At 54.9% G+C, this 23,663-nt stretch overlaps 2 protein-coding genes across 27 annotated transcripts in view; one reads left to right on the top strand and one right to left on the bottom strand.

Annotated features, from left to right (window-relative positions):
• Kcnab2 (potassium voltage-gated channel, shaker-related subfamily, beta member 2) overlaps positions 1–13,067 on the top strand; it is an 86,806-nt gene extending 73,739 nt beyond the window's left edge. For 8 of the 16 annotated variants that reach the window (NM_001355173.1, XM_011250199.3, XM_006538586.4 and 5 more), the window contains 10 exons: positions 731–775; positions 1,843–1,886; positions 2,777–2,863; positions 3,543–3,590; positions 6,970–7,055; positions 8,566–8,686; positions 8,788–8,882; positions 9,401–9,521; positions 9,981–10,069; positions 10,687–13,067. In NM_001355173.1, the coding sequence (NP_001342102.1) occupies positions 731–775; positions 1,843–1,886; positions 2,777–2,863; positions 3,543–3,590; positions 6,970–7,055; positions 8,566–8,686; positions 8,788–8,882; positions 9,401–9,521; positions 9,981–10,069; positions 10,687–10,776 (826 nt within the window). In that variant the 3' untranslated portion in view covers positions 10,777–13,067. The remainder of the gene's footprint in view (positions 1–730; positions 776–1,842; positions 1,887–2,776; positions 2,864–3,542; positions 3,591–6,969; positions 7,056–8,565; positions 8,687–8,787; positions 8,883–9,400; positions 9,522–9,980; positions 10,070–10,686) is intronic. The other 8 variants (NM_001252654.2, NM_010598.4, XM_030253266.1 and 5 more) reach the window with 1 other exon arrangement.
• A 549-nt stretch (positions 13,068–13,616) lies between these two features.
• The window catches only part of Chd5 (chromodomain helicase DNA binding protein 5), a 51,549-nt gene continuing 41,502 nt past the window's right edge, over positions 13,617–23,663 (bottom strand). For 6 of the 11 annotated variants that reach the window (XM_006538929.2, XM_006538933.2, XM_006538930.2 and 3 more), the window contains 11 exons: positions 23,284–23,363; positions 22,532–22,664; positions 21,399–21,476; positions 20,782–20,919; positions 20,433–20,541; positions 19,555–19,687; positions 19,131–19,326; positions 18,215–18,378; positions 17,973–18,087; positions 17,809–17,862; positions 13,620–16,896 (listed from right to left, as the gene is read on the bottom strand). In XM_006538929.2, coding sequence (XP_006538992.1) covers positions 17,855–17,862; positions 17,973–18,087; positions 18,215–18,378; positions 19,131–19,326; positions 19,555–19,687; positions 20,433–20,541; positions 20,782–20,919; positions 21,399–21,476; positions 22,532–22,664; positions 23,284–23,363 — 1,154 coding nt within the window. In that variant the 3' untranslated portion in view covers positions 13,620–16,896; positions 17,809–17,854. Of the gene's footprint in view, positions 16,897–17,808; positions 17,863–17,972; positions 18,088–18,214; positions 18,396–19,130; positions 19,327–19,554; positions 19,688–20,432; positions 20,542–20,781; positions 20,920–21,398; positions 21,477–22,531; positions 22,665–23,283; positions 23,364–23,663 lie in introns of those variants that run through there. The other 5 variants (NM_001081376.1, NM_029216.2, NM_001369243.1 and 2 more) reach the window with 4 other exon arrangements.

The following is a 23,663-nucleotide window of genomic DNA, read 5'->3' as shown; positions in this document are numbered from 1 at the left end:
TTCTCTGAGGCAAAGTGATTCTTCATGTGATTGGTCCTAGCCTTCCCTCACACACACACACACACACACACACACACACACACAGAGAGAGAGAGAGAGAGAGAGAGAGAGCTTTGCCCTGCTCCACTCAGAGATTCAAGGGGGGGGGGGCGGTTCCTTCAGCCAAAATGAGCTACACATGAACATTCCCAGGTGGCCTGGGCTCATGTGAAAGCCTTTGACTCTCAGCTGGACCCCGTCTTCTCTGCCCCAGCCAAGGACCTTAGAGATCAGTTCAACCTTCAGGGGCTCACTGTCCCCATCTGTAAAGGGACCAGTGTGGGAGTAGGTGGGGGGGCTGTCTAGACCTGAAAGTCGCCAATCTAGCCTGGCGGAACTGTGCTAGACCTGAACTGTGCTAGACCTGGGGGGGGGGGGCAGGGTTCAGCCCAGCACCCAGCTATATCACGTCCCTCAGTGCTTAGAAAGTGATGGAGTTCAAAGCTAGCAAAATGGGAACCTGTCTTAGTCACTGTGCCATTGCTGTGAGGAGACACTGAAAGACCCCAGCACCCAGGCCACAGTGTTGGGAGCTTGGCTACATCTTTTAGTGGGGAGATCCAAACCCTGGCAAGAATGTCACAATTCAGAAACGCTCCCACATAAGAGAGCAGCCCCTAGGGAGGGGCTGAGGGAAGACAGCAAGGGCCAGCCAGGTCCAGTAACACCCTCCCTCTCTTCTGCCCTGCAGACGGTCCAGCCTTGTCATCACCACCAAGATCTTCTGGGGTGGAAAGTAAGTGCAGAGATTGCAGTGTTCCCAGAGTGGCAGCTCACCACAGCCCAGGCTCCTGCAGAGACCAGGCTGGGGACAGGGCCATAGCGTAGTCTTGGGGAGGGAGGGTATGTTGACCTCTGTGCAGCCACCCACAGACTGGCAGCTATTGACGTATTCCCAAACTGCAAGCAGCTTTGGTCGAATTTGTCTATTACTCAAACGTTGCTTAACTTTTATTATTTTTGCTTAAATTATGGCATTATAAACATTCGAGAAAACAGAAAATGGTGAACTGCCTAAATCCCCTTAAAGTCCCTGGGCCACCTATATCACTCACTCTGCCTGTCTCCAGGTGTCCGAGTCTATATTCTCTGTAAGGCAAAGTTCATCTCATGGGGGTTGTAAATATGATTTCTGGGCTGAGGAGGAAGCTCGGTTAGAAGAGTGTTTGCCAAGCATGCATGAAGGCCTGTGCTCCTCATATCCAGTAAGCTAAGTGTGCTAGCTCATGCCTGTAGTTACAGCATTTCAGAGGCAGAGGAAGCAGACACTGAAGGTCAGCCATGGCTGTGTCATAAATGTGAAGCTGGCCTGGGACACAAGAAACCCTGTCTCAAGGAGAGAGAGAAGAGGAAGAGGAGGAGGAGGAGGAGAGAGGGACAGAGACAGAAAGAAAAAAGAAAGTTTAAAAACATATATGATTCACTCTTTAAAAAAAAAAATGTGTAACTGGCCTTGCCTCTGTAACCCCAATACTTGGGAAGCTGAGACAGGAGGATTATGAGTTTGAGGCCACCATGAGCTAAGTAGAAAGAAACTATCTCAAAAAGCATAAGTAAATAAAACCAAACTGGGCAGCGCCAAGGTGATTTCGAAAACCAGAGCCCTCCGCCAAGGTGATTTCAAAAACCAGAGCCCTCGACCCCACTCCACCCTGGGGACAGAGTCTAGGAATCCACCTGAGCTCGTAGTTGTCACCCACAGACGTCAGATTTCCTGACCTGCTTTTCTCCTGGCTCCCCATATCGTAAATATCATCCCCAAACCAACTGCAACACCCCCCACCCTGTTGACGTGTTTTTCAGAGCGGAGACTGAGAGAGGCCTTTCCAGGAAGCACATAATTGAAGGTGAGGAGGGACTCCAACCCTGGTGTCCCTGGCACGTGACTAAAGCTGAGAAGTGTAGTAGCCTTCCCTTTTCTTCAAAGACCCAGCCTAGGCCTCAACCCTGGGGTCCACAGAGCCCTCCTTTGGCCATTTCCTTCTGCTCCAAAAAGATATGGGGGAGGGGGGGAACTGCGAGGGGAACGCGCTACTGAGCAAAGGCTGCGATAAACCTGGACAGAGCCGGCCAGATTTCAGGGCAGGCTGAATGTGTGTTGGCTGAATGGTATTGGGGGAGAGCCATCACCTCCCTGAGCTGAGGCCTGTGTCAAATGGCCTAGAAAGTGTGGGTGTGAGGGCATACCCCCCCCCCATTCAGGGCTTCTGGGAATATCGGATATGCCGCCCAGAGTGGCGGTGGCTGGATGAGGGATCTGCCTCTTGCTCAAGTCACGTTTACTCCAAGCAATATTCTTCATAATAAACATCGTAACGGGAGCTTTGCCACCTGACCCTCCCACCTCAGACCCAGCCTTTACCCTAGCTGTTGGCAGGTGTGGATTAATGACTTGTGTGTGTCCAATACCAGCAGCCTTTTGTACAGTAAACAATACTGCTCCCTCCTTGTGTGGTACTGTGGCCATTGTTACTGCACAGACCACCGGGTCCTGAGAGTGGACCAAAGCTCATGTATCCATTTGGTCTCTGGACATTTGGCCTGTGCTCTTCTGACATCTTCTGGAATGGACAGGGTACCCACTCCCTTAAGGATGTCTTAGCATCTCCTTGAGACACTCACCTGCCCTAAAGCTCTACATAGCATGAGCCCGCCCTCATGCCTCTCTTTCCCCCTGAGCCTGGCCCAGGGAGGGGCTAGAAGCACAAGCAGCTGACCCCTCCTGTTCTTCTCCCAGGACTGAAAGCGTCCCTGGAGCGGCTGCAGCTGGAGTACGTGGATGTGGTTTTTGCCAACCGCCCAGACCCCAACACGCCCATGGAAGGTAGGTCGACCAGTTATCCCCTTAGCCAACTCATGCAGGGCAGAGCCAGCTGCTCTGGTGACTGTCGAGCACATCCACACTGGGCCCTCAGGACAGAGGTGGGCGGGGGAGGGCTGGCCCGAGGCCCTGATCTCATTCTTCAAGCTGGCTGTGTTCAGGACTTCTCCCCTGGCTGCGTTCTCTTTGCACAGCGGTTGGTATTTTGCACAGTGGTGTCTGTCGGGGACCACTGTACTCTTCTATTCTGGTTCCCCCGGGAGGGCTTAGAGGTCTTCTGCTCTAGTGGGGTCTTATTGCCTGAAGGAGACTGGGCACTCAGTGCTTTGAAGAGCTGTCTGGGTTTCTTTGGCGTTTATTTATTCCCTCGACACCCGGTCCCTCCATCTTTCCCACCTGCTGCCTCGGCATCTTCTCATTTATGCTTTGCTGCTTCCGGGGACTCGGGAGGTTAAGCTGAACTGGTTATTTTGTCTCCATTTGCTTTTATATATATACCACACTTGTGTGTGTGTGCGTATATATATATATATATATATATATATATATATATATTCTTTCTTTTTAACAGAACTCTGTTCTGTGTGATGATTTGTGCCCTTCTGTCCTGTCCTTTATCATACCAGGCCTCTGTGTTCCCACAGCGATAAACTCTGGTCTCTTTAAACCTTTCTTTTATCAGCAGGGGACCCATTTAGTTCCTTCAAGTCACGGACATTCATCATTGAAGGTACACAGTACCCTCAGCCGACTATTGACTCTCTGTCCGAGCTGCATTTTATGAGACAGTACTTTTATTCACGACGCTCTGTCCCCCCATGACAAACTTCTCCATAAAATGCATAAGGGGTGGGGACATGCCCCGTGAGGACATCGTGCAAGCAAAGGGAAAGCAAAATGGCATCGGAGCCCCTTGCTGTCCATCCGCGCTGCCATCCCCATCCCCTCCCTACCAGCGTGCATGCCCCCCCCCCCACTCCATGCTTGCGGTGCCGTGACCTGCGGTGGCCGGCTGGCTTTCTACTGGGGTCTTCTCTTGATCTGAGGATGCTCCAGTCCCTACCTGGGAACTTGACCTTGGGTGATATGATGGGAGGGTTGGGAAAGACCAGGTTTCCAGAAGGGTCCTGGGACCCCTAAGAAGACGTAGCCTCTCACATAGCTCACAGAACACCATCCATCAAGCTGCCCCATCGACCATGCTGGTTCCTTGTGAGTGCCCTGGCTCTGTGGTCATTCGTGTCTTCTTATTTAGCAGCCAGGAAACTCCATCGAAATGGAGTGATTCTATGTATGTGAGCTGGCATGATGCTGAGGTCCAGGGCTTCCTTGTGCCATGCTTGGTATCTGCCTCCCCCCCCCAATCAGCCAAGGGCCATAGAACCCCACCTCAAGGGTAGGCCTTTGTCACCCTAGGAGCTGGGCAGTGTTCCACACTGGCAGGGCACCTGCCTGCCACCTGGTGCTGCCACCTGACCCCTCCTATGTATTATTTGTAATGCTGCATTCCTATGTATTGTCTGTAATGCTGCAGAGATGCCCTGGGTTTTGGCTGCAGCTGGAAGGAGCTGGCACCCCTTGCTTCTGTCCAGCAGTATTAATTATTGAGGTGAAAGACAGTCGTCCCTAAGGGTCACTTGTCTCTGGCTTCACTGACATGCTGATGTGGATACACAGTGCTCCTGAACATACATCCAGCCTGCCTCTGCCCACATCCCCCCCGGTGCCTAGGCTCCCCTGCCCCTCAGAACAGCCAGTCACACCAGATTCCTGTCCATTGGCCTGATTCCCAGGTGCCAGACTGTCTCCATCTTTCTCACTGCATGGGAAGGGCATAGTGCCGATCCCCTGGCTGTGATCTCCATAACCATGACCAGACAGAGCTCTCGGGGAGGCTGGGGAGAGGGACTGATGTGAGCTGTCCTTGTGGCTTCCCTGTCTCTGGCATGTGGACCTGAGCCTTGGCTGAAAAGAGTAGGGGAGCCATGCTGCATGGTCTGGGGTGCCCCCAAGAGTGTTTCTAAAAATCTTAACAAGGACAGCCCATCGAGGAGCCCGGGGAACCACTGAGGGCCCCAGGACCCCTCAGTCTCCTGAAAAAGCATCCCAATCAGTCATTGCTCTCTTCTGGATGTAAAAGATGTCATTTAAAGCCAGTGATTAAGGGACAGTCCCAGAAGACCCAGCCTCTCTTCTCATATATCCCTTACCTAGTCAGGGCAAAGAAGCCGCCAAAGAGCCACAGTCTCTGACCTCAGAAGACAGGCAAGGGCGTAATTGCCCTGCAGGGGGCGGGGGACAGAGTGGAGTGTGGCTTCCCTGGCATTCTGGGTGAACTTGCCGGGACCACTCTCCCGGAAGCTGCGCAGCCTCGGTACCAGATATAAGGATGCCCTGGATTCCACCATGAACAGACCTTGGCCAAAGAAATATAGGGACCCAGAATGAGCAAGAAGTAAGGTACCCCAAAACAGAGCAGTCAAGTTCAAGGAGGTGGTGACCCCAGTGCCCTTTGCAGGCAGGCTCCCAGAACAGCCCCAGCATTTTCTTCTTCCTTCCCTCCCTTCTCCCTCGGTCCCTGCCATCGCCAGGTGGGGATCTGCCTCTGGGATGGGTGGAGCATTCGGAGCTGAGGCAGATGTTACCACTGTGATTTTAGAAACACTTGCCCCTCTCCATTCCTTCCCTGCCTTTGGCTGTCAACCTTGCAAGCACTGTATCAGACCTGCTGGGAATCCATGGAGCCAGCCCTCACCCCACCAGGGCCACGATCTCTTTTAACAACCCACACTATCCCTAAGAGGCAAAACAGCCAAGGGGAAAGATCTACACATGGCAGGGTTTTTAAACCAGCTCATAGGACCATTCCTAATGATGGCTTCTGTTACGACTTTTTCCTACATGTGTATATTGTGTTTCCACCACACTCCCCACCCCCATCGCCCTCTTGTCCCCCAACCCTGGTTATCCGTTTCTTCTCCCAGTCCCCTTTATACCTTCAGCTGGCGGATTTTTTTTTTTTTTTTAAAGATTTATTTATTTATTTATTATATGTAAGTACACTGTAGCTGTCTTCAGACACTCCAGAAGAGGGTGCCAAATCTCGTTACGGATGGTTGTGAGCCACCATGTGGTTGCTGGGATTTGAACTCCAGACCTTCGGAAGAGCAGTCGGGTGCTCTTACCCACTGAGCCATCTCACCAGCCCCCAGCTGGCGGATTTTTATGCCCCCACCCAAACTCTTGACTATAAGGAAGACTGTGTCATTGGGGTGGGAAGAGTCCCACTCTTGCCCTAGAAGAAGATGGGGGTGAGATTCAGTCGTTTATTCCTTGAGATGTTGTAGGTCCTGGCTTTTGTGGGACCCTACAACTATTTGCTCCAGACCTTGCCCCCTCACAGAAGGATAATTAAATCCCCCTACTCCCTCCCCATCCCCTCCCCACCCCACCTCCGTTGCCCTGAGAATGGCATGTACTGAGGGATACTCCAGCCTGGGCAGGCATGGTCTCCCCAAAACTTTCAACTTCTGCTTCTGGCTCCCCAGGCACTGAGAGAAGAAGGCTCCAGCCTCAAGGGCCTGCCTTTGTCCCTACAAACACCAACCATCCCACCCTCTCCGAAATCCTCGGGCACCCAGTGAGGCGCCTTCCTGGAACCTGCCGAGCTGGGCTTGCAAGCTCTGCTAATGGCACTGCTGTGGCCAGGCTGACTGTAGCCTTCATCCAGATGGTCCCCCCTGAGTGACCAGGTTTCCCATGTCCCCGTTCTAGAGTCTAAGACCGCTCCTGGGCTTCACCCTCTCTCCTTTCCATAGCCAGCCACGGACACATCAGTCTACCTACCTATAAGCCTTTTCTAAGGATCCAGGCAAGGCTCACCTTGTCAGAGGACTTGTCTTCAAGTCCATTTTCTTTCCTCGGGGAATCTCCCCTTCCCGACACCCACACCGAACTCCGGGAGCCAGGAAGTACACTGCTTGCAAGACGCCTTTGCAGCCTGCTCCCTCCTCCTGGCACCCCACCTGCATCTGCAGACTATCCCCAGGCTTGGCCCTGAGCCCCAGCTATCCCAAACGTGGTCTCCCTTCTCTCTTTCTCTCTCTCAGAGACCGTGCGGGCCATGACCCATGTCATCAACCAGGGGATGGCCATGTACTGGGGCACATCACGCTGGAGCTCCATGGAGATCATGGTAGGGTGACGCCCGTGTGTCCGCAGGCATGGGGTTTTTGTTTTGTGTTTTTGTTTTTGTTTTTGTTTTTTTTGTGGGAGGAGAAACCAAGACTTAGGTACGTGTGCTTGGCGAGGGTGTGATTGGCATAGCCATGGGTCTCAACCTGACTCAACATGGCCCTGCATGGATGGCTTACCCTCATGGCCTGCTCTGAGGCTTCTGGGGAAAACCTATAGGAAGCTTTAAGTGTGATCTTAGAGCCTAAGCAAGCCTCGGCACCTATGCTCATTGCCACGTGGTAGGCTGTTCTGTGGGATTTGAGATTTAACCTCTACAGTGCCACAGGAGGTAAATGCTGATGTTGCCCCATGTCTCAAATGGGGAGGTCAGGGATGGGGGTGAAGTCCCATGCTTTAGGTTACATTGCCTTACTTCAAGGCTGATACCTAGATAATGCCGGACAGATCCTGGGCTGTCTTGGAAAATGACCAACCCAGCTGCTAGGATCCAAATTTCTGTTAATCCGTGGTTTCTCCCTTCATCCTTATTCTCAACAAAGCACCCCAGTAATTGTCCTTCTCTCCCATGGGAGCCGTCAGAGGCTACAGCAACCTGTGTCCCTGGGTATTCTGTGGTTCCCAGGAAGAGTCAGCAGGATGTCCCTGCTGACAGTGACACTGAAGGGAGTGCCCAGATGATGAGGCTGCCTGAGGGCAGAGGGGTCGTAGAGACTCTTTCCTGACTACCCCGCCTCCCTACCCACACCTCCACTCCTCATCTGGCCTCACCCCACCCATGCCCGGTGTCCCAGCATTCCATAGCTGTAGCTACAGTGAATCACAGGTCCCTGCTTCATCCTGTGTTGGCAAGAAGTACAAGGGTGGGTGGGGTTAGGCTGTTTCAAATCCTGGGGGACTTGAGAAGACCCTGGCATAAGTCAGCTTTTGAGTACACTCCAGAGCCTTTGTCGGGCATCTTGCTCTGACTGCCCACAGCCAGGACTCAGAAAAATCTGAGTGTCGCTATCCCATTTTATAAATGAGGAAGCTGAGTCTCAGACCAAAGTGGGACAGCTCCTCCCTAAGTGGCAAGCGTGTCCCCTGCCATACAACTGTCTACACACAGTAGCGAGCTCACCTCATCCATGGAATTTAAGGGAGCACCTCCAAGCCAAGACCCCAAGCTCCTGATCCCAGGGTTAGCAGACAGAGCTGCTGCCTCCTGAGGGAGCACTACCTTTGAGGTCAGGGCCACAGGGCAACAGGCATGCTGTGCGGAGTGCCAGTAATGAGCCAGGCCCAATTAGAAGAGCTACAGGCACCTTGACTCATTGGAACCGTATGACAAATGGGGAAACTGAGGTACCGTTGATCCCATTTGCCTCGGCCCTTTAAGTCTTAGGATTCCAAAGCCCACCCTCTGGGCTCTCAGGAAAGCTGGGGGGTGGGGTGGGGATGGGGATAGAGAGAGCAGTAAGGTCCCTGGGGCTGCAGGTGGCTGATGGCAATGGTCTGCTTCCGCACCTCAGGAGGCCTACTCGGTGGCTCGGCAGTTCAACCTGATCCCGCCCATCTGCGAGCAAGCGGAATATCACATGTTCCAGAGGGAGAAGGTGGAGGTCCAGCTGCCAGAGCTGTTCCACAAGATAGGTGGGTACTGTCCTACCTTGCCGTCAGCCACTCTTCTCCTCCCCTCAGGACCAGCTTGACCTCACCTGCTCTCTCTCTCTCTCTCTCTTGCACCCTCTCAGGAGTAGGTGCCATGACCTGGTCCCCTCTGGCGTGCGGCATCGTCTCAGGGAAGTATGACAGCGGGATCCCACCCTACTCCAGAGCCTCCCTGAAGGTGAGCACAGCTGTGGGGGGAGGGGTGCCTTTGGCATAAGAATGAGGATACAGGCCTTTCTCCCACCCGTGGGGTGGGGCTAGCCCCGGGTAAGCAGGCCCACGAACCACTCCCCTACCATGGCTCAGTATTCACAGTACAAGCTGGTCTACTAGTGTATGATATGTTCCTTACCCATGATTGACCCACGCTCCCATCTTGGATACCCCAGACAAAGCTTAAGAGTTGGCCCAAAGTCCAACCCCATCCCTGTGAGAGAACACCCAGGAAGAATGAGAATGTTCATATGCGGGAGACAAGAGCCTTGAGGGCAAACGGTGGGCAGCCTGTGCTTCTGGCTCAGGGTCAGGTCAATCCACCACCATCCTTCTCCTTCATGATATGAAAGAGTCTAAGTCTGGCCCAGGGCCAAGCATGAGGCCAGGGGACAAAAGAGCCCAGGAAGGAATCTCTAGAGGAAGAGTACCTGCATCGAGAGGTCCAGGGACCTTCCCTTACCTGGGCTTTCCCCTTCCCAGGGCTACCAGTGGTTGAAGGACAAGATCCTGAGTGAGGAGGGTCGCCGCCAGCAGGCCAAGCTGAAGGAACTGCAGGCCATTGCCGAACGCCTGGGCTGCACCCTACCCCAGCTGGCCATAGGTAAATGGGCTCTGGGTACAATAGCGAGACACTTGCTCCTGGGGTCCCTGAGGGCCTGAGCTATACCTCCCCCACCCCAAGATGTCTTTAGGTAGTTGTCTAGCTACACTGTGGAAAGGGGCCCTGGAGAGAACCCCCATGATGGCCAGGGTAAGGACTCTCAGGGGCAGAGGTGGACTCTGTCTCTTTAAGAGCCTAGGCCACCAGCCTAGAGCTTCAGGCAGCTAGCCAGGGGTCATGGAGGATAGAAGGGATCTTTAAACACTTGGGCCACCTCTCCAGCAGAGACAGTGTGGCCAGAACCTCTTCTAGCCCCATGGGCAAACTCTCCCAGTACTACTGAGCGTCCCAAGCCCCCTCGGGCCCCAGACAAGAGCTCCACTACCTTTGCCCAGGCACGCTCAGGCAGGCAGGCCCTGCAGAGGGTTCCGCCCTCACCTCTGGTCTCGCTGCCCACAGCCTGGTGCCTGAGGAATGAGGGTGTCAGCTCCGTGCTTCTGGGTGCTTCCAATGCAGAACAACTTATGGAGAACATTGGAGCAATACAGGTGAGATGCGGGGGCCCCGGTGGTGGGCTCAGGTATCCCCAGCCTTCCTGGAGACACAGCTTCACTGGACACCTTTCCGGGAGTATAAGCTGTACAGGGATCGCAATTGAGCCCTGCTTCTTGCAGAGCTGGTCCTCACAGAATCAGACACAAATGTTTCGAGTGGGTGTGTTGAGAGAGCCACCTCCGTGAGCGGAGAGGCCAGAGCAGGCAAGGATGCGGAATGCAGGGGAATAGAGGCATTATAGAGACCCGAGGGCCTTAAGACGACAGGGGGGCCTTGAACCAAAGTCAGAAAGGCATGAAGGAGCCGAAGGAGCTGGGCAGCCACTCAGCTGGGTAACGGGAAGTCAGAGGACTTGGAGCAAAGGGCCATGACCCAGAGCTGAGATGGAGGTTTGATGTGGAACGGGGCATGCCCCAGCTGGGCGTTTAGAAGGCTTTTGCTGGGGCTCTTGGCATGGAGAGAGGCCAAGTTCAGAATCAAAAGACCTGATAGGACTGGTAGCCCAGGCTGGATCCCTGGTGGGTGCAAAGCACAGAGTAGGAGCCGTGAGACACTGGGAAGTCACCCTCCTCTCCCCCAGGCCAAGCTACACTCTTATCCTTGCATGCAGGTCCTTCCAAAATTGTCGTCTTCCATCGTCCACGAGATCGACAGCATTCTGGGCAATAAACCCTACAGCAAAAAGGACTATAGATCCTAAGTCTACTCCCCACCCCTCGTGCCCCACCCGGACAGTTCCCGGTTCCCTCCTCGTCTCTGTTCGCTCGCTTCTGCTGTTCCAAAGCCAAATGCAGAGTGTGGTTCACATCCAAAGGGAAATCACTATGCCCAGACGTGACAGGGAATCGACCTCCAAAGTCACCGCCAGATGCCGCCTGCCGCTTCTTCACTGGATACTGTCCGACAACGGATGCCAGGGGATGGCATCAGTTAGGGGGACATCCAGAGGCTCCCGCCCAAGCCCACCACCTCTGCTTATCCTTCAAGAAGAAACACTTGCCCCCAGCCATGGCCCTTCACGGAAATTCTAGAAGCCATGGCCGGGTGGAGGTCTCATCCTTAGAGCAGGAGGGGCCGCCAAGAGCCCATCTCAAAAGAGGGGTGTGCACCCTTCTCCCAGAGTCCTGGTGGTTAGAGCAGGGCCCTCCCTCTTTCCATGGACACCAGGTACTTTGCTCAAGGCTGGCCTGGATCCCATTCTTCCTAGGTCTTGACCTGCCCCACATACCCACCGAGCCTTGGCTGACATAGCTACCCAGCTGGCCCTTGGCCCCCACCCTCCCCCTTGCTGGCAGGGCCAGGGATTCCAGCTGGCTTTCCCAGCATCTTCCAACTGCTGAGCCCCACAGCAGGCAAGCTCAGCAGGCTTGGATGGAGCCCATCGGAGTATGCCTCTCAAGACAGACACTCGTGGGCAAGTGTGGCAGCTGGCCCCACCGCAGGCAGGTGGCAGCAGGCTTGCAAGACCATATTGCTCTCACAGACCTTCCAATACCTCTGCTGTACCGGGGCAGTGGGCTCATGATGTGGGCTTTGCCCAGATGAAGCACTTAGAGCTATGTTGCAAGCCAGGGAACTACGGGAGCAGCTCCAGTAATAGTCTCCGTGTTTTAAGAATAGATCCCAGAGCTTCTCCCTGGAAAAATGGCTAGGACCACCCATTCCCTTCTGCGTACCCTCATGCTGGCCTAGGGCAGGATGGGGAGAGGAAGTAGTGGAAAGGATAGGCAGCCCTTTATCACTGGGATAAATCCTGCATGGATGTTGATGCCAGGGAGCCTGCGGGATTGGTCAGTACACACTGCCTGGAGGCCCCATCCCATGGTTTTGTGATGCTCTGGGGGACAGGGTCCTACCCAGCTGCCTCCCTAGGAGACCAGCCTCCTGCCCTGCTGCACAGACCATGGCCAGCTCCCAGGCACAAGTCCTAGATGCTTAGCACCCTAGCTTTGCCTTCTGTAGCTGCTATTACAAGGCTGCTCCTTGCTGCTCTTAAGGCTGGGCAGAGGTGAGGACAGGGGTGGGGGTTGGGGGGGTTTATGGGGAGGAGACAGGAAGAAAGGCAGACAAACCCCCCCCCGAAAACCCTGAGCTCTCTAACCTTCGCTGCTCATAGTGCTGACCCTAAGACCTCAGAAGCAGCTCTGTGTGTGGGGGGATGGAGACCATGGGCTCTGGTATTTCCATGCCTGGCTAGCAGAGCCAGCTTTCTGGACAGGGCCCTGCAGTGGCCCAGCAGGAAGTACCAGACCTGTCCACACAGCTGGCCTTGGCCCTGCTTGTTAGGTGGGCCAGGCATGCAGGGATGCCCACAGTGGGAGCTACTGCCTGCCTGTGAACCACACCTCAGAGCTAAGCTCCTGCTGGTGATGTGCAAGAGACAGGAAAACAGGCTGCCGGGCTAAGGCCCATAGGATTTAGCCCACAGGAGCCCTAGATGCAAAAGACATGTTAACCAAGTGTTTCTGAGAGGTTGTCTTCCACACCCACTCTCGAAGCGTCAGGGATTTGCTTCTTAAACTTCTGCGGAGGGGTTTGGCTTGGGAGGCCATGTAGAGCAAGTACAGACAGCCTGTTAGTGGGAGCTTGCCCCCAGGCCCTCAAAGGGTGTAAGGCCAGCTCCTTCCTCCATGGCCTCTCCTTCCTTTAGCCCAGCTGCCTGCAGGCCAGCCCAAGCCAGCTTCTCTTCACCTTGAAGTAGTCTGCCAGGCCTGGTGCAGGAGGAGGGCCATGTAGAGAGAGGATCTGGCACTCGGAGCCCAAGGTCCCAAGGCACAGCAGCGCACCTGTGTGCCTGCTCTCCTCATGTACATACATAACGTGCTTTCTCTCCCCGTTTTTTGTTTGTTTTTTTTTAAACGAGCGTGGCTCCTCGCTAACTGCACCCCACCAGGCCGACAGCAAACGCCTCCAGCTTCCCGACAGACTCAGACCAAGGTGCGGCCCCGTATTTATGGAATGGCAAATAAAACCCGAGCCCTTTGGTCTCCACGTTTCTGATCTCTCCTTTCCTCAGAGACAGTCCCCCGGGGGGCGGGGAGGCAGAGCTGCCAAATGCAGGGAGCTGAGGTCTTGGGTTCCCCGCCCCACCCACCCCAAAGCCAACTCTACAGCTAAGGACAAGATGAGAGGAAGGGACCAAGTCCAGGGGTTGGGGAGGTCACAAGATCCACCCCGACCTCTCCCAGATGACCCCCCTGAAGCCTGTGGGAGATGCAGGTGCTTGTTCCCTGCTAGCCACCAGTACATCCCTGCTGATGCCTCCAAAGGCCCAGGGCTGATGGCTGGGACACGCCACGCCATGCCTTTAGGGACCAGCCAGCTGCTGCTCTCCTGCTGGTGGGTTTGGGGGCACGGGGATCACTCCGTGTCTGGGGGGGGGGCATCTCCTCCAGCAACACTGCTACTTGGGGTTTCCCCTCCTTCCTTGTAAGCCCTGAGCCGTGGGTACCAATCATAAATGTAGAAGGTTTGGGAAAGGACCCTCACCTCCCCGGCCTCTCACCGCATCCCCGTCCTAAATCACGGAGGCTAAGAACTACAGCGATTCCATCCCTTCCCAAAGGGTTTATTAAAACACAGAAACCAAAACATACACACAGAGAATACAAGTGGAGATACCACTGGTCTGCCCAGCCTTCAGAGGGGCTCCTGATGTGCCCTTGGGACCCCTGCTGAGGTGCTCCCAGCTGACCCCAAGCACCTACTCTGACTTCATCAGGGTGTGCTCGATTGGGCAAGGGTAGGACAGATGCCAGCCCGGCCTGGGCAGGAAGAGAATCCCTGCAGTCTAGCTTGACCCTGGTAGGCAGCAGGGGACCCTCCCTCCCCTCCAGGCCAGGTGGAAGAGCTGCCTCTGACCTGGGCTCTGGTCCGTGTGGCTTTGTGGAGAGTTCAGGACATACACACATACCCAACAGGCCCTTTCCGGGTTTATCATACCTAAAAAAATACTTTTGTTTTTAAAAAAAAAAATCTGAAAATTAAGAGGGAAATATCCATAAACGCAGGGACACCAAAGACTTTGGGCTGACGCGCCACGACCTGTAAACTTTCGGGTATATAAATTGGGCAGGTTGGCCTCCTCCTCCTCCTGGCTGTGGTCTGCGCAGGAGCCCTTGTGGGTAGACCAAGACAGCGAAGTTGGAGGGAGGGTCAGCCTAGGCCCCCAACCCCCTTCCTTGGCACACACGAGACACTCCAAGCATCAACACTTGCCCACTCTATGAGACTACAAAGAGCCCTGGCCCCCTAGCCTACCCTCCACGTGCCCCCTGCAGGACTCAAGACTTAGACTGGTTGCCGGTGTCACTGAGCCAGCAGCCCACATGGGCTAGGGAGCACCCAGAGGCTGGGGGAGGGAACCCTGGCTCACAGGTGGCCCCTGGGGTATGGGGAGTAAGCAATTCAGAACAGGGGTGAGGGGGTGCCCTCAGATGATGTAGCTCTGACCCAAACCCCTATGTCACCGAGAGCCACCCCACACCTTCCACAGAGATCCTATAGAATTAAGCAAGCCAAAGCAGCTAGAAATCACTGTCACTGCAGCTCTGACAGCTCGGGCATGAGGACCCAGTTCTATCAGCAGCAAAATGAGAGCCACCTCAAGATGCCACCTCTATCCTATCACTCTCTAGCAGGCGACAGCTGAAGGGCCAAGATGCGAACACTCTGAAGGACTTTGTCCTCTCCTCAGCTGCCTGGGCAGTCTACCCTGGAGAACTGAGGCGCTAAGGCCCTCCCAGGCCAGCAGGGGTCTCAGGTCAAGGTGGCTGTGGAGAGGGGAAGGCCACAGAGGGTGGGTATGGCCCAGGAAGAAGCAGAGATGGATGGACAGAGCAAGACTCCTGGGGGAAGTCTTCAGGGAAGGGATGGACCCCTGAAGTCAAGAGACACAGACCCTATTCTGTCCCACGTGAGCCTGCAGGCCTAAGTCTTAGGATGTCAGTGTGGCAACTGAGGCCAACAGGGCTGACCATCTTGCCCATCTTGGGATTAGCACAGAGGTCTGGGTTGGGGAGCGAACTAGGGAAGACACTCCTGTGCAGAGGACAGCCCTTCTTGGAGAGCGGGGTCAGCCACCATAATGCACTCAAGCCTTCAGTGGTCCTGTCTATGGCCAGAGTCCCCTCCCCCTCCCCGCCTACCCACAGTGTGCGGCCAGTTGCTAGCCTTAAGACTTGGATAGACACTCAAGTATAGGAGTGGCAAAGTATAAGAAGCTGTGGGGGTCCAGCCCTCCAGGAGCAGAGGAGGAACTATGTTACAGATGTGTACATATCTGGGCTAAGTAAAGGCCAGCCACCTGCCCAGTGTCCTCAAAACAAGCCATGGAGACCTGCCCCCATTTTTGGCAGGCCCAGAGATGCTGCATACCCCCCAACTCCTTTTCCAGGGACAATCTGACCCCTACCAAGCTCCCTCGGACCCGACTGGCTTCTCTCCACAAGCCCCGTCCTCATCTTCAGGGTAAACTGAACCCCAGGATCTCTCCAGGTTGAGCCAAGGGCCAGTAAGAAGTTCAGACACAGGCCTGGAGCCTGGCAGGCTCCACCCACCCCCACCCCAGCATGGAGCGTTACGTGGTGCCACAGGCTGGGGTAGAGCAAGACAAGTGGCGTGTCAACAGTGACATGGGAAGATGGGCCTGGCACTCTTAAGGCTTCCCTGCAGGAAATGAGGTCAGAAGCCTTGAAGGCTCCGGGTAGGAAGGATCTAAAGTCACCATCAGCTCCAGGCCCCACTCCAAGCACAGCTCTCTCCATACCCTCGGAGATCCAGCAAAGGCCCCTGTGGCCCCTACTTCATGCAGAAGTCACCCTAGTCAAGGCTTCTCTAGGACCAAGACAACAGAGATCAATTCAGCTCTGGGAGGGGCTGCTGGCATCTGTGTGGCCCAGGACACTCCAAGATGCTTGTCTTTGCCAAGGTGAGTGGGACAAGTCTCGCAGGGCCACCCAACAAACACCACCCTTCTCTGGGACACCAGCTCACACCTATCTATACCACACTCCTGCAGACAGAAAATGTCCAAAAACCCCTGCAGGGGGCTTTGTCCAAGGTCTAAATCTGCTCCACCCTCTGAGCGAGGTACCCTCACTTCAACCTGCCACACATTGCTGGCACCACCACGTGTCCACTGGAAATGAGAGATGCCAGAGACCTTGAGATATGCGCTCCTGCCCAGAAGTGGGATGTACCGGGCCGTCTCCCATGCTGGGCATCAGCAGGGTAGGCAGCCACTCTCCAGACCTGATCCCCTCCCTGGCTAGGCTAGCACTAGGGTCCCAAGCAGGCAGGGGTCTGGAGCAGTCACACGGGTACAGACGGGGGCGGGGGGCAGACTAAGGGTTTCCAGAGCACTGGATGCTGCATTCTCTTCGGCCGCAGTTGAATCCATAGAGCAGCAGCACCAAGGGCCTCCAAAGAGCTTCCCCTTGAGGTCTGGAGCCGGTGACAGACAGGAGTGTCGTGAATCTGAATCTTCCACACGTCATCCAACTTTTTATCAAGACAAACATGTTTGCATCTTCAGTAGGAAAGTGCCAAAAAAAAAATTTACAGGTAAATGGAATTTCCTCTAAGTCAGTCACTCTGGAAAAGGCGCCAGGACCTTGCCAGGCGTAGCTGTAGATGGGATGCCGTGTGGAAGAAGGCTTCAACTACGATGAGGTGGCACTTCTGGACTCTTGCGCAGCCAGCCTGGGCCTGTCCTCCGTGTGATAGAATTTCATGGTTTCCCTTTTGTACCCCAACACCGCACCAACTCCTAAAAGGGCTGTAGCTTTTCTCTCCCGCGGGGGTTGGGCAGGTGGCTTGGCTGTAAAAGGCAAACCAGTTGATTGTAAGAGTGGGTGGCCAGGTGGCCAGAGGCACCTGGCTGTTCACACTGGTCACAGTTATGATCAGAGAGGCCCAGAATTAAGATCTCCTTGCCCTGGCCTCTGGACTTGATGTGAGCTGCACCTAATTGCTGGCTGGAGTCCCAGCATCCAATAGGCTCAGCCTGGAAGCTTACCCAGGTCCTCTGGCTTGGGATCTACCTTACAGGAACAGACGGGTCTTGGCGAGAGCCGTCAGGACTAGTGACTTCTCTGAATTCCCCTTTCTCCGCTCCCAAAGCCATCCTCACACTCAGGCCCTCAGACACTGCCCCCACCCTACCCCCTGCCGCCAGCTTGAACAGAGACTGTGGGTATGAGACAAGCAGCAACTGTCCATGGGATGGACCATCATGCAGGACAGTGGAGGCAGGACAGGGCTTTAGGCTGGGAGCAGTGATCAATGGGGCCAGTGACACACAGCTAAGAATACATGTGCACATACAGATGTACACACACACATACACACACAGAAAGCCATGACCACATGGGGCCAATGACACATGGCCAAGGACACATGTGCACATACACACACACATGCAAAGACATGACCACATGGGGCCAATGGGGCCAATGACACATGGCCAAGGACACATGTGCACATACAGATGTCCACACACATACACACACACACACACACACACACAAAGCTATGACCACATGGAGCCAAGGACACATGTGCACATACAGATGTACATACACACACAGCCATGACCAAATCTAAGCTAGAATGTGACTCAAAAACTACCAGACACATAAGTCTCCAAGGCTCAGAGGCATGAATCAATGAACGCACAGATAGGACAAACTGAAGCGTATGGGACAGTGGGGTGGCCAGCAAGCACCCTCACCTCAGCTGGAAAGGAGCGCTGAAACAGGGGGAAGTCACGACGACGGCTAGATGTCTGCCAAGAAGAGATCAGAGCATGGGCTTGCCTGGCATCCCCAGCGTCGGGCAGGCTGGGCCCCAAGGGGGCGCTGTGTGCATGCTGCCCGGAATCGGATGGGGACCTACCAGTCACATAGGGCCCCAGGGGCATCTGGTTGTAGTTGACAATCCCTCCCGGTCCAGGGCCCCGGAAGTTGGGCCCAAAGCTGTTGTTGTACATCTGAGAGGAGCCGAAAGCGCCCTGGAGGCAAGGACCAGCTTTACAGGTGACAACCAGAACATCGCCCAGCCCCCGCCCAGGGGCACCCACCCATGTGACAGGACAAGGGGACTCAGGCCCGTGGTGCAGTGTGCAGGCCAAACCTGACCTGCTGGATGGTGGGGTCACCAGCTCGGTTGGTCAGGCGACTCAAGATGCTGCGTTCAGACATCTGCAGACGGGCGGCCACCGGGGGGATGCGTGACAACATGGAGGGCAAGCGTGTCACATCTGCTTTCATGTCACTCAGCAGCTCCTCCAGCTGGTTTAGGACTGCAGGGTGGGAGGGCCTAAGAATGGAGGGCTTGGGTCTGCCCTCCACAGCTGCCGTACAGGTAGTGGCCAGGAAGGTGTTTGTACGGACGGCACGGCACACACCCAAAAGTGGACACTGTGGGACGTTCCTCACCAGGCTCTCAGAGCCTGGGAAGCCCGGGCTTGCCAATCAGAGAAACAAGGTTTCCAAGAAAAACTCCTCCAGGGTCCCCTCTTGACAGGAAAAAAAAGCTCCAGACCCTTGGTCCACAAAACATAGTCAGACCTTCATATGTGAGCACAGTGGTAGACATCCCACCCTCGGCTGGGCCCTGCCCCACAAGGAGGCTGCAAGCCCCCAGGTCAGAAAGGCAGAGATCTGGAGTAAGACTCAACGTACACTCTGAGCACACTGTCCCCCTTCCTAAATTCCAATGCCCTTGCCCCAAGATGGCGACTCTTAAAAGAGTCATTACTGCAGGCACAGGGCTCACGCGCACCTGCGCAGGGCAGCACTGTGAGCATCGGGGAGCCCCCAATCTCCCACATCTCTGTGCTGCCCACTGCAGCCTGCCCCTCCTTGTTGGTATCTCTGTGAAGGTCTTAAAAGCGGGGAACCTCACGAGGCTCTAGAGCAGAACTGTATCTCCAGGTCCCAGAGGCCTCCCCCTCTGCACATCTGCCCTATCAACACTTCCAATCTAGGCCAAGCGTGCTCCCTGGGCAAGATTGAAGGTGCTCCCCGAGAAGTGAGGAGCAGGCTCACTCACCCTTGTGCAGGACAGCATTGGCAGGCTTGTTTCCGGCGAGGGACTCCTTGGATAGGTGCTGGTGGCTCTCGGCAAGGCACTCCACCTCTGCCAGGCGAGCATTGAGCGCCATGGCTGGGTGGTTGGGATCCTGGGTCATGTTGAGGTACGCTGCCCTCCGGAGCTGCTCCTCAATCACCAGCGCCTGCTCCAGCAGCTGGGGTGGCGGGGCAGTGTGTGTGACAGCACTGGCCTGACCCCTCCTCCCACAGAGCCACTGTGCCCCTCCCCGACTGGCACCCACTGAAGCTGAGGCTCTGGGCTGAAAGGGGAGGAGTCTCTACACTGGAGCCTTGCCTGTGTGGGCTGACTCTCCTCAGGGGTGAGCCTGGCCCACGTCTAGGTACAGAGATGGGTCAGGGAGCTAACATCCCTAAAGGCCTACCTTGAACCTACGGGCCAAAAACTTGTTCTTCATCTCCAAGTAGTTGCCCTTGTGGATCTCAGACTTGAAAGGTTCATTTAGGATCATGTATCTCGGGTCATTCTGAATGTCCTGCCAGCGGGCATAGCCATGCCTGTGGGTACTGTTAAGGGTGAAGCTGGCCACAAGAATGAGGGGCTTGGGCTGGTGAGACGGCTCCGTGGGTAAGAGCACCTGACTGCTCTTCCGAAGGTCCGGAGTTCAAATCCCAGCAACCACATGGTGGCTCACAACCATCTGTAACAATATCTGACGCCCTCTTCTGGAGTGTCTGAAGACAGCTACAGTGTACTTACATATAATAAATAAATAAATCTTTAAAAAAAAAAATGAGGGGCTTGACGGTAAGGGTGAAGTGGGAACCCCCCTCCCGGGTACCAGTTTGCTGTCTGTGCACACCCAGGCAAGTCACAGCCTCAGCTTCAGGATAAGCATGCCGGCAATGAAGACATCAGTGACATTAGCAGGCTGTGACAGGTGCCAGACAGGGCACCGAGGCCTCCGAGTGGTGACCCCATCCCTGCACCCAATGCTGCACCCCACATGGGCACGTGTAAGTCCTGACCTCTAAAACTTAATAACATGGCTTTATCCAAGCATGATCAAAAGGGGGTGGGGGGGTCCTAAATCCAACGACTGTCAGGAAACGGGGTTGGGGCACATCCCAGCCAGATGGCCAGATGACAAGAGAACATGACAGAGAGACACAGAGGCCTGCCAAGGTTTTGGGCAGTCACCAGAAGCTGGGAGAGGAGGGTAGAGGTCCTCCTAGAGATTGTGGGTCCCCTGAGGCCCAGAGAAACTGACAGGAGCCCCCCAGCCTGACTGAGCAAGGATACGTCACAATGCCTGCCAGCAGCCAGTAGTCGTGACGGCGGTGCCAGATTTCGTAGATTTTCCCCGAGGACACAGCCGCCCGCTCCTCGTTCTGCCACAGAGTGTGCAGCTCTGAAGAGAGAGACCAAGGTAAGCAGAATGGAGATTCCCCCGTCCCTGGCTTATGTCCCGGCTTGCTCGGCACCGGCTATCAGAGGCCCATTGCTCCAGTATTGCTAAGAGGGGCATACGATGGACCATCATCAAACATTCACACCTCAGAATAAAATTACCACCAGCCCAGACTCCTGGGAGCCACAGTGAGGAAGTGAGACCGACAGCCGGGTCCCGTCTACTGTTCTGCCTCTGTACCTGTGAAACCGCCATCTGCAATGTTGAACATGAATTTGAATTTCCCATTTTTGTCTTCTTTCTTGCCTTCCTCATCTTCCTCTCTGTCGCCGTTTTGCTGAGTCTCCCCGGGCTCCTTCTCCTCAGTCTTGGGGTCATCTGGGGGGAGGGGACAGGCCATGTTCACCAACTATCTAGAAGGCATTACTCAAAGCCCTGTCCAGCAACTGGATGCTGTGTGCTCACCATATGAGCCCTTGTAAAGGGAGAGCCACCCGGCCTGCTTCCATCCTGAACAGGGAGGCCTGTTCCAGGCCCTGGCACCCCTCCCGCACCACCGAGAAGCTCAGAACACCATGAAGGGAGAATTCAAATCTGATTGGAGGGTAGCTGCTCTAGAGCAAAGATGCTGAGCCGCAGATGTCTGTGACCAGTTCTTCTCCCTCCTTGGATGACCGGGGTGACAGGAGGGGTGGGGAGAGGGACAGGATGAGTGTGTCTCCTGAGAAAATAGCCATCCTGACCAGGAGGAACTTGCAAGTCCAGGCTCCTGTCCTCTGGCCTCATCTAGGACTCCCAGAAAGCACCCAGATGGCTGCCCAGGAGGCCTGTGGCAGGGCACAGGAAGAAGCGCCCACCTGGCCTGAAATCCCCGCTGTGACCCAAGCTCAGCTCCGGCTTGTCTGGGATCGGCTCCTTGTCCGGCAGCACTTCCTCTGCAAACAAAGCAAGGGAGGGGGGCTCATGGGCAGAGGGGGGCCCCCTATCCATCAGAACTGTTACTCAGGGTTCAACAGCCACAGCTCAGAGGTAGGTACCCTGGGAGGTAGGGCTAGCTACAAGCTACAAGCTCCCTAGAGCACACCTTCAATCCAGGTGTACCAAATACATGTTAGAACAAAGTAACCAACATAGCGGTCAAAATAAATGTGTGCACGTGGGAAGGGGTGTGCACATGAGTGTGAAGGCCAGAGGGGGCACTTATGTCATCCTTAATTATCCTTAATTATCTCTTTGTGGTTTTGAGACAACCCTGTTGAGCCTGGATTTGGCTAGATTGGCCAGCAAGCCCCAGGACCCCTGTCTCCCAAGTGTCCTCAGCCCTGGGCTTACCGGCATATTCTGTATTCTGGGGTTGGCTGGTTGTGAGGGTAGGGTTGGCTTGGGGTTGAGTTTTCTTTGCTTTACAAACAGAGCCATCTCCCAACCTCCCAACCGAGTAAACTTGAAAGCCGAATCTATCAAGAGGGACGGTAATTATCACCAACACTAAACGCCAAAACAAATATTCAGCTAACCACAGGGTCTGGTGTGGTGCTGCCATCACAGTGAAATTGTAACATAAATGTTCTCAAGAGGTGACTGATCATGGCAAATACCATCAAGTAGATTAAGATAAAAACCTTAGGCGTATAATTAACAAGCACTACCTAATGATCTGGAGCGATATTAAGAACCTCACACCCAGATGTCTTTTTCCAGTACTCGAAAGGCAATGTACAAACTCCGGCAGAGCCAAGCCAGAAGGCAACTTTGACAGTATCGGGCAGACTCCTGTTTTCAAACCAGAACCTTGTCATCAAAACATAATCCAAGGACCCCAAACTCTACAGGTCAGGATTCGAGTGTGTATAGAGAGAGACCCTTTGCCCCTTCCACTAGCAGGTGGTGGGACAGCCAGCACCCAGGCAGGGCACAGACTGGAATGTAGTTCCCTGACTCTCGCACCAGAGGGCTGCAGAGGTTGTGGACTGTTCCAAGAGAGCCCTACCTTTCAGTGGCTGCTCTGGAGACCCCTGGGCCTTCTCCACCTCTTCTGTCCTCTCCTCCCGAGCCCTGTCCTTGCTGTCTGAGCTCTGATGTTTGTCTTCACCCTCTACTCTGTCCAGGGCAGTTGGCAGGGTCTGGAAGGACAAGCCAGGGAGCTACAGGACCTGGGCCTCAGCAGGAATTCAGGGCAGGGGATATGCACCAGCCTGGAAGCCCTCAACCCCAGATGTCTCCATTTGCTCTCTGCCTGGTCCCCCAGGCCTAATGTACTGGCTAGTTTGTGTGTCAACTTGACACAAGCTGGAGTTATCACAGAGAAAGGAGCCTCCCTTGGGGAAATGCCTCCATGAGATCCAGCTTAGTGATCGAGGGTGGGAGGGCCCACTGTGGGTGGTACCATCTCTGGGCTGGTAGACCTGGAATCTATAAGAAAGCAAGCTGAGCAAGCCAGGGGAAACAAGCCAGCAAGTAACTTCCCTCCATGGCCTCTGCATCAGCTCCTGCTTTCTGACCTGCTTGAGTTCCTGTCCTGACTTCCTTTGGTGATGAGCAGCAATGTGGAAGTGTAAGCTGAATAAACCCTTTCCTGCCCAACTTGCTTCATGGTCATGATGTTTGTGCAGGAATAGAAACCCTGACTAAGACATCCAGTGACCAGAAGTGGGAACCAGGAAGGCCTGGGCTGTTCCCAGCTGGACCTGACTAAGCTCCACCCATACTTCCCACAGACCCAGCCACCAGTGACTTCCATACCTGGATTTCCAGGGACTTCTTTGGCTTCTGCATGCCTGACTCCTTCTCATCTGTGTAGCCCAGCTGGGCTTCCATTTTGTCTGCAGCACAAGGGAAAGAGGTGAGACAGGTAGGCGTAGACAGGACACGGGAGCAGGGTGGAGAAGAGGGGTTCAGGTGAGAGAGAGGCCTGGCCTTGCAGGTGCTCCTCAATGGGAGACAAGTTCAGGAGAGATGAACAGGGCTCCAAGCCAGGCTTCCAACTCAGATCCTTGTAAGACCCTGGCCTAGCTGGTGAGGTCGCAGTGGGCACTTGTCAGACACTATAAGCCCAGCATCCCAGTTGCCCAGGAAGCAGAAGAGGGGGCGTGGCCCAGGGTTGGAATGTTAGAAAGGCAAAT

This window comes from Mus musculus, chromosome 4, assembly GCF_000001635.26.
Source record: "Mus musculus strain C57BL/6J chromosome 4, GRCm38.p6 C57BL/6J".
Classification (NCBI taxonomy): domain Eukaryota; kingdom Metazoa; phylum Chordata; class Mammalia; order Rodentia; family Muridae; genus Mus; species Mus musculus.
The sequence above is the reverse complement of the archived record's forward strand: the minus strand, read 5'-3'. Positions and strand labels throughout refer to the sequence as shown.